This window comes from Diabrotica virgifera, chromosome 7, assembly GCF_917563875.1.
Source record: "Diabrotica virgifera virgifera chromosome 7, PGI_DIABVI_V3a".
NCBI classification, from domain to species: domain Eukaryota; kingdom Metazoa; phylum Arthropoda; class Insecta; order Coleoptera; family Chrysomelidae; genus Diabrotica; species Diabrotica virgifera.
In genome coordinates, this window is record NC_065449.1 from 90444523 (window position 1) to 90457332 (window position 12810).

General features: G+C 30.1%; 1 protein-coding gene across 2 annotated transcripts in view; it reads left to right on the forward strand.

The window, feature by feature from the left end:
* Window positions 1-732: 732 nt before the first annotated feature.
* The window catches only part of LOC114329512 (15-hydroxyprostaglandin dehydrogenase [NAD(+)]), a 59113-nt gene continuing 47035 nt past the window's right edge, over window positions 733-12810 (forward strand). For both annotated transcript variants that reach the window (XM_028278650.2, XM_028278651.2), the window contains exon 1: window positions 733-897. In XM_028278650.2, the coding sequence (XP_028134451.2) occupies window positions 802-897 (96 nt within the window). In that variant the 5' untranslated portion in view covers window positions 733-801. The remainder of the gene's footprint in view (window positions 898-12810) is intronic.

The window sequence follows — 12810 nt, forward strand, 5'->3', positions numbered from 1 at the left end:
TGCTATGAATTATCACTAGAAAAATTTCTAGCCTTACAGGACCACCGTTAGTCGGAGGGTTCACTAGCTCTTAGACTATAATAAAAAGTTAATTGTTTGATGTTTATGGACGATCCAAGTAGAGAATTAACCAGGATATATTCTGTGATCCAAGTATTTTGTTGTTAAATACGTTCAAAATTGTAAGCGTTCCATAGTAACAATATATTATTAAAAAATCGATTTAACACTTTTCTTCTTTTCTCGATTGAGTATTAGTTTTTGTTGTACACTATATAAATTATTACAATCACTGAATACATAATTAGTGAAAAAATTATCCCATTTATTAACTGAATTAATAATTTGCAATTATACAAGTAACAGTTATCCAAGAACATTCAAAAGCCATCTCTTTAAAGTTAATGATGACATTGTCAAGTAGTAATGTTTACGTAGGAATCCATACCAGAGAGAATTTTACTACACGTAATTTGCCGTGTTAAGACAGAAAAAGTAGGGATAGCCGTAAATTTTTTGCGAATTATGTACCGATAGCCTTAAAAAAGCAATGTAAATACCCATCAAATAAAACAAATCAGATACGAAAACATCGGGCTTACCAAATGCAATTTTAAAAGATATATTTAATTTATTTTTAACTATTTTGATTATTTGAATTTAACCTTCACAAAAGTATGTCATTGTTTGTTTTGGAATGGATCAACTATTTCAAATTAAGATAACATTATTTTCTTGACACATATAAAAGATTAGGGGAAATGAGGAAACCGTTTATAACGGTAAGAGTTTCGGATAAACATGTTCGATATTAAAGGAAAAGTGGCTCTAATTACTGGTGGGGCAGGTGGAGTTGGATTAGAATTAAGCAAGGCACTCTTACGGAATAACCTAAGAGTAAGTTTTATTTAGCCATTTTTAGTTTTAAACAAATTTTCATTCTGAATATTTCTCACTTAACGGATTACAATATTGTGTATAGAGACATATAACAGATCTAATCCCTAATTTGTTTTTTTTCCTCACTTTTATTTTTATTGACTTATACTTGAATTTAGCTTTAAATTTGTGAAAAATTTATTAGTCGTCTTATTTTTGTGTTTTATATTTTGGTTATTTCTAAAAATGTTTTAGAGCATAGAAATATTTCCCAAAAGCAAAGAAACTTTTCCGCAAAAATTTAAAAAATTGAAGATATTAGTTTTTCTGCACGTACAGTAGATAGACGTATTCAAAATATATCAGCTAACATGTTTATTGTTTAATAAATCAAAAGAAATTTTTTTTTTCAATTTCAGTATTTTTCACTAATGAAAGCATGAAAGACATATTATTTCTACAACGATTAGATGTTTTCAATGTGTACTATTTCAAGTGCAAAAAATTAAAAACTGTGACAACTGATGACACAAAGAACATGACGGATCACATTAATGTTTGGTGGGCATGATTACTAAAAAATTAAAAGAATTAAAATATTACACAGTCTTCTTTACAATTTCATTGTAGGTATTATCCATCAACATGCACTTTGCGCAAAACCTCTATGAACTGTATGAACCATCGAACATTCCAGAATTTCTTAAATGAAATTGACGCAGAATATGAAGATATCATTTATTTTCCCAACATAAGATGGCTCAGCCGTGGGAAAGTTTTAAGACGATTTTTCGAGTTGATCCACAAGATTGAAATATTTTTGACAGAAAAGGGAAATAAAATATATCAGAATTATCGAATTTCCAATAAATAAGCGAGTTAGCTTTTCTTATGGACATTAAAACTTACCTCAATAAATTAAATAAGTATAACAACAATGCAAAGAAAAGTTAATCAACGAGCTATTTACAGAAATTAAAAGTTTCCAACTTAACATAAAAAAAATGTTTATTTCTGCACTTCAAAAGAATAATTATTGTCATTTTACTACTTTGCAATCATTTTGGAGCAAAAACGACAAACAGTGTCTTTCGAATATTTTTATTGAGTCACTAAAAGTACTGGATGAAAATTTTCGACATTGACTTCAAGATTATGCAAAAGGAATGAACGTATTAAAAACAATATTTAAAAATGTTATAATAGTTGATATTGTAAAAGCGCCATATAATCTGCAACTAGAGTAAATTGATTAGGAATCTAACAATGTATATAAAAAGAAATTGCAAGGAAAATTATTAATTGCATTGTATTTAAATTTACCAGAAAACAACTGTTCCAATTTAAGAAATTTTGCAAAATCAATGCAAATTTTTTTGCGAACAAACATTGGAGTAGTTAGTGAGTTTTACCTCTAAATAGGATATCAATATCCAATAATTGTATTTATTTATTTATTAAGCGCAACAGGCCTTGTAGGCCTAGGGCTAAAATGTTTACATTTCTGATTACATAAATAATATAATAAATAACTTAGTATAACTTACATAACTTATAAAACTTGTAAATTTTATTTAAATACACTTCAGTCTTTTTATACACTCCTTCACCACCTCTCTCCATCTCCTTCTGTCCAATGCTAGTTCTTTCCATCTCGCAATGTTACTTTTCTTCAAGTCTTCATATACACTGTCCTTCCATCTTTTCCTTGGCCTGCCTTTCCTCCTCTTTTGTATTGGTCTTCGTGAGAGTACCATTTTTGGCATTCGTTTACTTCCCATTCTCTCTATGTGCCCCAAGTATCGTATTCTCTGTGCTTTGATCGTCGTCGTAATCGTTGGCTCTTGATATAGTTCTTCCAATTATTTATTGGTTTTTCTTCTCCACTGACCTTCTATTTTCACACCTCCATCTTTGCATTTTTCTCTCCCATCTTTCTAATAGGTCTGTTTCTGACTTTTTGAGCACCCGTGTTTCACTTGCGTATGTTATTGTAGGTCTGATAACAGTCTTATAAATTCTTATTTTTGTTTTTCTTGATACGTATTTGGATTTCAATAACGTGCGTAATGCTCCATATTTTTTATTTCTTTAGCTATTCTTGCCTTTATCTCCACTTCTTCATGACCATTTTCATCTATTTTGGCTCCCAGGTAAATAATTTCTTTGGCTCTTTTGAACGAGTAGGTTTTTTCTCCATCTATTTGTACTATGATGTTATTCTCTTTTTTTTATCTCTCCCGTTATCATATACTTTGTCTTTTCTTCATATATTTTAAGTCCGAATTTTTTAGCTTCTGTTATTATGTTTTTCATTAACTTTTGTAGTTCTTATTTGCTTGTTGCTAATAGCGTCAGATCATCTGCAAATGCTATGCATTGGTGGCCGTTTTTAAATATCGTTTCTTGCATGTTTATTCTGCTTTTCCTGATTATTCCTTCCAATGTTAGATTGAATGCCATTGTTGATAGTGGGTCTCCTTATCGTAATCCTTCCTTGGTTTCAAACTTTTTGGATGTATACCCTTTCCAAGCTATTTCGTTGGTTGTGTTTTCCATCGTCATCTTTATCATCCTAACAATTTTACTTGGTATTCTTTCATCAGTTGGTACATCTGCTGTCTATTTACTGTGTCGTAAGCCTGCTTAAAGTCTATGAACAAAGCATATAGTACTGTTTTATGTTCGTAACAGGTAGTCTGTATTTCTTTTAAGGCAAATATTTGGTCAGTCGTTGATCTGTTGTTTCTAAAACCTGCCTGGTATTCCCCCAGTATTTTTTCCGAATAATGACTTAGCCTTTTTCTTATACTTTGTGCCAAGATTTTGTAAACTATTTCTAATAGTGCGATGCCTCTGTAGTTTTCGCATAGCATTCTATCACCTTTTTTATGTATAGGGCATATTCTTGCTATGATCCACTCTTCTGGCATTTTTTCTACTTCCCATATTCTTTTTATCAGGTCATATATATCTCTTTCTGTAGTCTTTGTATATGTATATAAATGTATATAAAAAGGAATTGCAAGGAAAATTATTAATTGTATTGTATTTAAATTTACCAGAAAACAAATGTTCCAATTTAAGAAATTTTGCAAAATCAATGCAAAATTTTTTGCGAACAAACATTGGAGTAGTTAGTGAGTTTTACCTCTAAATAGGATATCAATATCCAATAATTGTGCGCATGGAAAAACTCAAGTACAAAAATTTATCTAATATTGATTATATCATAGTTCCTGTGACGAAACATGGCTAAAAGTATTTGTTTTTATTTATTCTTTAAAGTTGCATTAAAAAATTCCAATACACTTTCTGATTTTTGTAGTTAGTGAGTTTTACCTCTAATAGAACGATATTATAATGCCACATTACAAGGTATTTTACTTTCAAAAAAAATTGAAGAATCTCAGATGCAGAATCCACCAATTTATTAAATTAAAATGGTAGAAAACTGAGATCCTTCGTGTTTGAAAGTTCTTACTGGTACATCCTCAATCTGCGACTTTTTCAATTAATAAGACAGCAGACGACGAATATAGAAAACGAAAGGGAAACGATCACATTTCGCTTTCATTCGTCTAGGAAAAACGGGCAGCAGAGTAACTTTCAGTACTCAAATCCGAGTAATAGGAAATAAAAATAATAAAATGATGATTTTGCTTGTTTTCGATTCAGAGGGTTGCACACTAGCTAGACAGGCCCTGTTTCTACCCTTTCAGGCGTCATCAGTAGCTTTATTATATTTATTATATTTTACTTTCCTGCACGCCGTGCGGGAAAGTGCAACTTTCTGAAACGAAATGCGTGCGTGACAGTGACTCTTTATTTTGTATATTTACATATTTATACATGTGTAATTGGGATTATTTTTCTTCCCTTAAGAAGTAAAATTTTTGTTCTCTGACCTTATTGTTATTATAGCATAAAATGAATTTTTATATGTTTATATTTAATAATATTGACATATATTCGTATTCGTATATGATAGACAAGAACTATTTAAGTTACATTTTTTGAATGTGCGGCCCGCGTAAAAAAATTATTTTGAAAATGGCCCACCATCCGAAAAGGTTGCAGACCCCTCTAGGTAGAGGAGGAGGGGGCTAGTTGTAACAATTCTCATAAAATCAAATATATCTTGACATCGATTTTCCCAATTATCACTAATTAAACACTCAACGCTAGTTTAACTCTTTCTGAATCAAACTGAACTGAAAAAAAGTTAAAATGACTGTTATTTTTTAATCAACTAGCATTTTAACAAAAAAAGTGCATTTTTACAACACTCAAAAAAAATTAGTTCGTAATATTGATTAACAGTGATTACTGAATAGCATTTCGTTGTCACAACAATTTAATTTGTTGTTTCAACGAGCTTTTAGACATTGACGAATGTATTTGGTTATTGTCACAATTATTGAATAATAATTGTGAGAATAACTAGAGTACATTAATCAATAACACTCAATTTATTCAGCCAATAACTTAGTTTCGTATATTTAATAAATACTGTTAATTCTGGCAGCAACTCACGTTCTTGATTTCGTAGATGACAAGCAATTACCTTGGTTTATCGTGACAACGTACAGATTTCATTAAAACAATGTACAAATGTTGTTAATATAGAGTAATATATGATTATTGAATAGATGTAAATTGATTGTTGTGACAACGAATGCATTAATCAATCTACTACTTCATTTAATACCCACAATCAATGTGTTCATTGTCACAATAATCGTAGTTGTTGAGACAATAAATGTTTTGCTGGACCATTTGAAAGTTAACGACTTTTCCTTATCGTGATACCCCTAGCTTCTCTGTGTTACCGAAGTGCCGAATAATAATTGCATTTCGTTTTCAAGTGTAGTCCGTAGTAGAAGGAAGTTTTTGTGTGTCTATTATCGTGAAATTTCGGTCGAATTCTTTTTAAATGTATCCATTTTTTTCGAATCCTGAGAAAACAGTATTATCGAGGGTCTGAAATCCCTGAGAACCTCTATAATGATTATTTTAATAAGTCACAGGGGTGAAAAAGAGCAAATTTAGTATGATTTTTAATTTCAAATAGGCATACCATTCAACAGAAACTTTTTGTTTATTCTAAGGGACTTTCTGCCCTCGGTAATAATGTAATATTTTATTCTGGGTTTAAATTTTTAAAAAATACTTATTAGTTTTCTCAGAATTCCAAAAAAAATGAATGCGTTTAAAAAGAATTCGATCGAAATTTTGCACCTGCGCTCTCAAAAAGGATTAAAGTGTTATACATTTTTGGAATCACTATTTCAAACGCTTTTTAATAAGCTGTTACATGACGTACTTTCCCATTAAAAAAATCAAAGTTACGCCTCGCCTGTCACCTGAAGAGGGATCGTGTAAAGTTGGAAACATTGATGTTATAATATATTTTGATTATTTTAAAAATCGACCTGTCCGAGCGTTTTGCTTATGTGCTAAAAATAAATAAGTTAATAAGGGGTGGGGGAGTGTAACACTTATTCCAGTACACTGTATAAGTGAAATCATATGAAAAATCACACAGTGTAAAGTCCTTTAGGTTAAGGACAAAAAAGGTGGATTTAAAAAATTGTTATTAATCAATTAATATCATACATTGGGCTATTGCATTCAGTAATTATTAATATAAAATACGTTCATAGTAGGAATGAACGAAACTGATTGTATAGTCTGTTCGCTAAACTCAGACGCAACTGGCTACATATTTTAGTCGATAATTTTTTTGTTTTTTGCCAATTTTGCAAAAATTGGCGAAATTACTAACTATTTAGTGATTATTAACTATTTAGTAATTATTTTTTGGCAATTTTACTAAAATTGGCAAAATTACCGACTAAAATATCTAGAAAGTTGCGTCTGAGTTTAGCGAACAGACTATAAGAATGAATAGAATTGCTTGTAAGAAAAACCGTATTTATTGTGGCAATGAACGGAATTAATTGTAACAATAAACGTAAATAATTGTAGAAATAAACGAAATACGTTAGGAGAAATAACACTGTTATTGACACAACGAATAGTCTTCGTTGGTCAATTAACGACGTTGTTGTTTTAATAAATAGTGTTCGTTGACTCAGTGAACAGAGTTCGTAATATCAATAAATAGTGTTCGTTGACTCAGTAAACAGAGTTCGTAATACCAGTAAAGTGATATTATGGTATACATAATTAAAGACTGGATTATATGCAAAATGCATATGCATATATATGCTGCATATTTCTCATGTTTTTCATAAATGCATATGCCTTGCATATTTGGAGATTTAAGAGCATATAAATGCATATTTTGATGGGAATTTACTCTACCCCATTTAAAAATAAGGTATATATTAGTAACATCAACATCCATTAAAATAAAATGTGAAAGTAAATATTTTGCTGTTAAGCTCCTTTGTTGTTGTACCCATAAACATAATGGGCGTTATTTATAGCTGCAGGTATCATTATCCGGATATTTAAGATTTATAGACTTCTCAGAATTTACAAATTACCTAAGTAAATACCGATTATATTTTGAATAACATTACAAATATTACCTGTACTTTCTGCTGGTGTCGGCCAACTATGAATTATTCTGGGAAAACCAACCAAAACGAAATTTTAAGGCAGCGTTGCCAATTTAGCTTATTTTATGCTAGATTTGGCATATTTTTGTGTTGTTTAGCTTATTTATTTCTTGTTTAGCATATAGCATATTTTCTAGCATATTAAATAATATAAAAATTATTTAGTAAAAATCGAAAATCTTCTAATTCAGAACAAATTTTTATGTTGGCCTTACAATTACTAAAACAACTTAGGAACTCTCTCACAGGAACTTGAAACTGATATCAGTGAGTCAAATCTGATTCCTAACAAAAAATGTTTAACCATTCACACATACACACCTACATCAGCAAATCCCTTCGCCTTCAATAATGTTTATATTAGTACTTATGTCTGTGGACCATGAGATTACTATTAACTACAGGATCATGTTTCAGCATTTTTTAAAACAAATAATTTATCTGTACTGGGTTATGCTTGCTATAGGGATTTTTTATTAGTTGATAATGGAATACCTACTGTTGAACTGATCATTCCATCATTCTTGTGAGGTTTGGCAAATACTATATTGGTCGAGTTGGCAACACTGTTTTAAGGGTAGGATAGATTATTTTATTTTATGAATGGTTAGTCTTAAATCAATCGCCGATTATTCAACTTTTGTGATTGCAAGTTATTGACTATACTGTGTAAAAAAATCATTTTATTATTATTGTGAAAATGCCTAAAGTAGCAAGGGAAAAATCAAGTCTTCTCAGAAGTTGGATTGGAAGTAACAATCATCTAAAAGTTATCGACAGTGAAAGTATGTTTTGCACCATTTGTGATAAAAAGGTAAGTTCTCCACTTCAATAGATTTTTAAACTTATCAAACTTCTTTGCACATCTATGTGTCTGTCTATTCTAAAATGACAAACCGTCCCATTTCTTCAAAAACTGTTTTTTAAAGTTCGCAACGGTTTGGCTTATACAGAGCGAGGTGTTGAGAGTGGCCCACCCTGTATACTACGGTACACTGACTGTACTTTATTGTTTGACGATTTCAATTTCACTTTGAGAAATAAAAAAAAATTGGGGGAGGTTTAAAAAGTTTGATCATTTTAATGTAGGTATCTATTTACGAAAACATCTAAAACATCATTATCATTATATTCCAGATTCCATGTCAAAAGAAATTCCAAGTAGTTCAACACATAAAAACTTCACTTCACCAAACTAAGCTATCAAAAAATGATAATAAACCTCGCCAGCAGATTCTACAGAACAGTTTGCAGATTCAGAATACGTCAGTTGGGCAAGAAACCTTTGCAAAGGATTTATGCCATTTTTTTTTGAACTGCAATATCCCTCTGCACAAGTTAGAACATAAATCGTGTCAAAACTTTTTAAAAACTTATTGCAAGATTAAAGATAAACCAGCTCAAATACCAAGTTCTTCAACTCTTCGGAAAAAATATGTCAGTGCATGTTACAAAGATGTGATGACGAGTATTAAAAATCAGTTAAAAGCCGATTATCTTTGGATTTCCGTCGACGAAACAACGGATAGAAAGGGTCGACAAATTGCGAATCTAATTGTTGGAGTTCTTAACGACTCTGGCGATTTTAAAAACTCATACTTAATTAGTGTAAAATGTTTGGAAAAAACAAAGTATGCTACAATAGCTAGATTTGTTAACGAATCCCTAACAAATTTTTTTTTACCTGATCAAGTACCATTTGAAAAAATATTATTAATGCTTAGTGATGCCGCCTCATATATGATGAAAGCTGCATCCAATCTTAAAATCTTTTTCCCTAATTTAATTCACTGTACATGTTTGGCGCACGGCCTAAACAGAGTTGCAGAGAAAGTTAGAATTGAATTTCCCAATGTAAACACCTTAATAAATAATGTAAAAAAAGTATTTCTGAAAGCACCACTACGTGTACAGGTATATAGGGAGATGCTTCCCGATATTCCTTTACCACCAGAACCAGTATTAACCAGATGGGGAACTTGACTTAAAAGTGCTATATTTTTATCTGAACACTACGACGACATCAAAAGCGTTATTTCAAGTTTTGATCCGACTTGTACCGCTATTGATAACTGTCAAAATATTTTTAAAGAAAAGTCTATTAAAAATCAATTGTTGTATATAAAATCGAATTTCGATATCATTGAAAGTTCAATTACAAAATTAGAGGCTCAAAATTTATGTCTTCACAATAGTATGTCTATTGTTGATTCGGTTAAACAGAAAATAACAAATCTGAATGGGGAAATTGGAGTAAAAATTAAAGATAAACTTGATGACGTTTTAAACAAAAATGAGGGTTTCACTTTATTGCGTTCAATAAATAATATAATCAATTTTGGAAACTTCGATGAAAATATTAATATGGATCCGTCTCTAATAGCAAAGTTTAAATATGCCCCAATTACATCTTGTGACGTTGAGAGATCTTTTTCTGCCTATAAACAAATATTAACAGATAGAAGACATAATATTAGTTTAGAAAATATGAATCAATATATGATTATTTATTGTAACAATAAAAATATGTAAATTTGTTTTATTGTACTCTTTTTATAATATTAGTTTAGAAAATATGAATCAATATTGTAACAATAAAAATATGTACATTTATTTTATTGTACTCTTATTTATCTTGTGGTCAAAATAAAATATTTTGCCGTTTTATTTGTCACAAAACCTGAAGTTAAAAAAATATATTAAGAAATAATAATACAATTTGGTTTAAATTCAAACCTATTTATTTATTTTTATTATTTTTTATTTATTTATGTATTTAACGTAAACCATAAAATTATTCATATAAAAATAAGTGCATATATAAATGCATATTTGCATGTTAATTGTGCATATTCAGCTTGTTTTAAAATGCATATTGCATGCATATTTTAGACATTTTTTAGTGCATATTTTCCAGTCTCTATACATAATGAATGTTCATCCATTCAATAAACGTAATACATTGGCTCAAGGAACGAAAATAATGAATTGATGAACATAGTTTTGTTGTTCCAATAAAACCCAGAATTGGACAAATTTTAAGTATTGCGTTTGTTGTCTGAATTAACATTTTTATTGATATTACGTACCTTTTTCGTTGAGTGAACTTACCCCGCGCTTGGGGCTAGTTGTAACATCTCTTGGGACAGGTTGTAACAGTACGATAATTTGAATTTTTTGGTATATTTCGAAGAAAATAAGAACGTTGCTCCTTTTGTAAGATGTTGCTCGACTTAATAACGTGGCTTTCGGTGTTCTTAAATATAACTGTAGATTTTTACGCATAACATTTTGAACCCAATTTGGACCAACTCTATAATTTTGATACCAATAAGAAGGAAGTTGCTTAGCACTGAGTTTCACGGCACATTGGTAAGCCAGTTTTCGCATCTTCATGGGACTTATTCTAAAATATATTTCAGCTCACTTCCGAATATATGAAGCCATATTACAACATGTTACAACAAGCCCCAATGTTTTGTTACAACATACCCCGTAGCACACTTTTGTATATTTATTAAAATAACTGTAAAAATATCTTCCTAATCGTAAAATTGTTAAGCAACATCAAAGAATAATTAAATTTAGAAAAGAAATGAACACCGAAAGTTTCACTTCCGTCTAAAACAATAGCGATAACCAAAATTTTATGAGTGTCAAATTTTATATTAACACATCCAATTGAAGCTCGTGCACAAAACTACTATTTGCAACTATAGGAGACGGTGTCATTTGCAGGGCGATAAGAGAATAAGATTGAGCTAGCTAAATTAGTTAAAAACGTTCAAATAACCTATGAAAAAGCCGTATTACTACTTACCCCTGTTACAACAAGCCCCTTGTTCGCCTACTACATCTAGAATCAGGGGTGGGCAAAGTGCGGCCCGCGGGCCGCATGCGGCCCTTTATACACTTTTTTGCGGCCCGTGGAAAAAGCAAATTATTTTCATTTAAAGATTTTTTAAAATTATTGCGAATATTAATAAATGGATATAAATAATACAGCTATTAATTAACACTTTCGCAGCGGGTGATTTTTCCGCAAATGTTCAACATAACGCGGGCAATTATTTGGGTTTCCGGCACATAGTCTTGTCGGCTCCCTCAATGAAATCCATGAAATTTCAACAAATAGAAACGATATTTTTTAAGTAAGCAGGAACTGTTTGTACAATTTAAAATTAAGCCGTAACCACGTAGTAAGTGTAACAACTGACGGAGCACCAAATTTTAGAGGAGCAAGTATTGTAAAGTTGAGAAAACTTAAAGATTACGTTCATGCGAACAATTTCCAGAACAGGTATTAAGCAGAAATGTTTGGCAGGTAGACGACGTCATTTCAATTGTAACTAATATTGTTAATTTTATTCGTTTAAGATCAAGAAGATTTTAGAAAAGTTTAGAAAATGTTCTTAAAAATGCTGTGAATTAGGGGAGGAGACTGCTTTATTTTTAGAAATGAAAAACGGCTAGAAAATTGATAAATTTACAAGTTTTAAACTCAAAATGAAACTTTTAAAATGAAACTCAAACTATTCATTGATCATATAAAAAAGAATTAGTTCAATTCAAAAAAATTTGAAAATCGTTTCAAAGATATTGAAGATATATCATTTTCCTCATCACTTCTAAGAAATCATTTTTCAGTTCAAATTATTGATTTTGTACCAGTTTATGTTCAACTAGAAATTTTAAATTTAATTTGCATATTTTTGCAATATTTTTGCATTTTACAAATCTTTCCAAATGTTCGAAAGTACATAGCTAAATTTATAGTTCGACATTTTGTGCGAACAAACATTTTGAATAATAAACATAAATAAAAATATATTGAGGACCTGAATTGGTACCACAATGTTTACACCCGACATCATGAACGAGGATATAAAACTACACTAAAATTTTATAAAAGCCATTAAGATTCGTTTTTCATATTTTAATAAATATTATTGTAAGTTTGTACATAATAAATAATATGTTTATTAAATATTTTTTATTATTTAATTATTTCAAAGAAAACAAAAACAATGAAGGGAATCAAGATCAATTGAAGGGAAATCGAAACGTCAAATAAATTGAATTTCCAACAAATTGTGGCATTTTCCCAAATAAAATAGTAAATTGAATACGATGCCACAAGGAAATAGCTTCAGAACAATATTAGTGAAAAAAGAAATAGGTTCATAGATATTTGAGGGAATTAGCATGCTTAAATAAGTGAGAATGTTATTTAGGGGGGGAGAGGTATGGTTCAAAAATTTTGAAAATTTCTATTATTTTAAATGAAATTATATAACTTCAGGAATAGGCTCTGAAAATTTCAGTTAGACCGAAGTAAAAT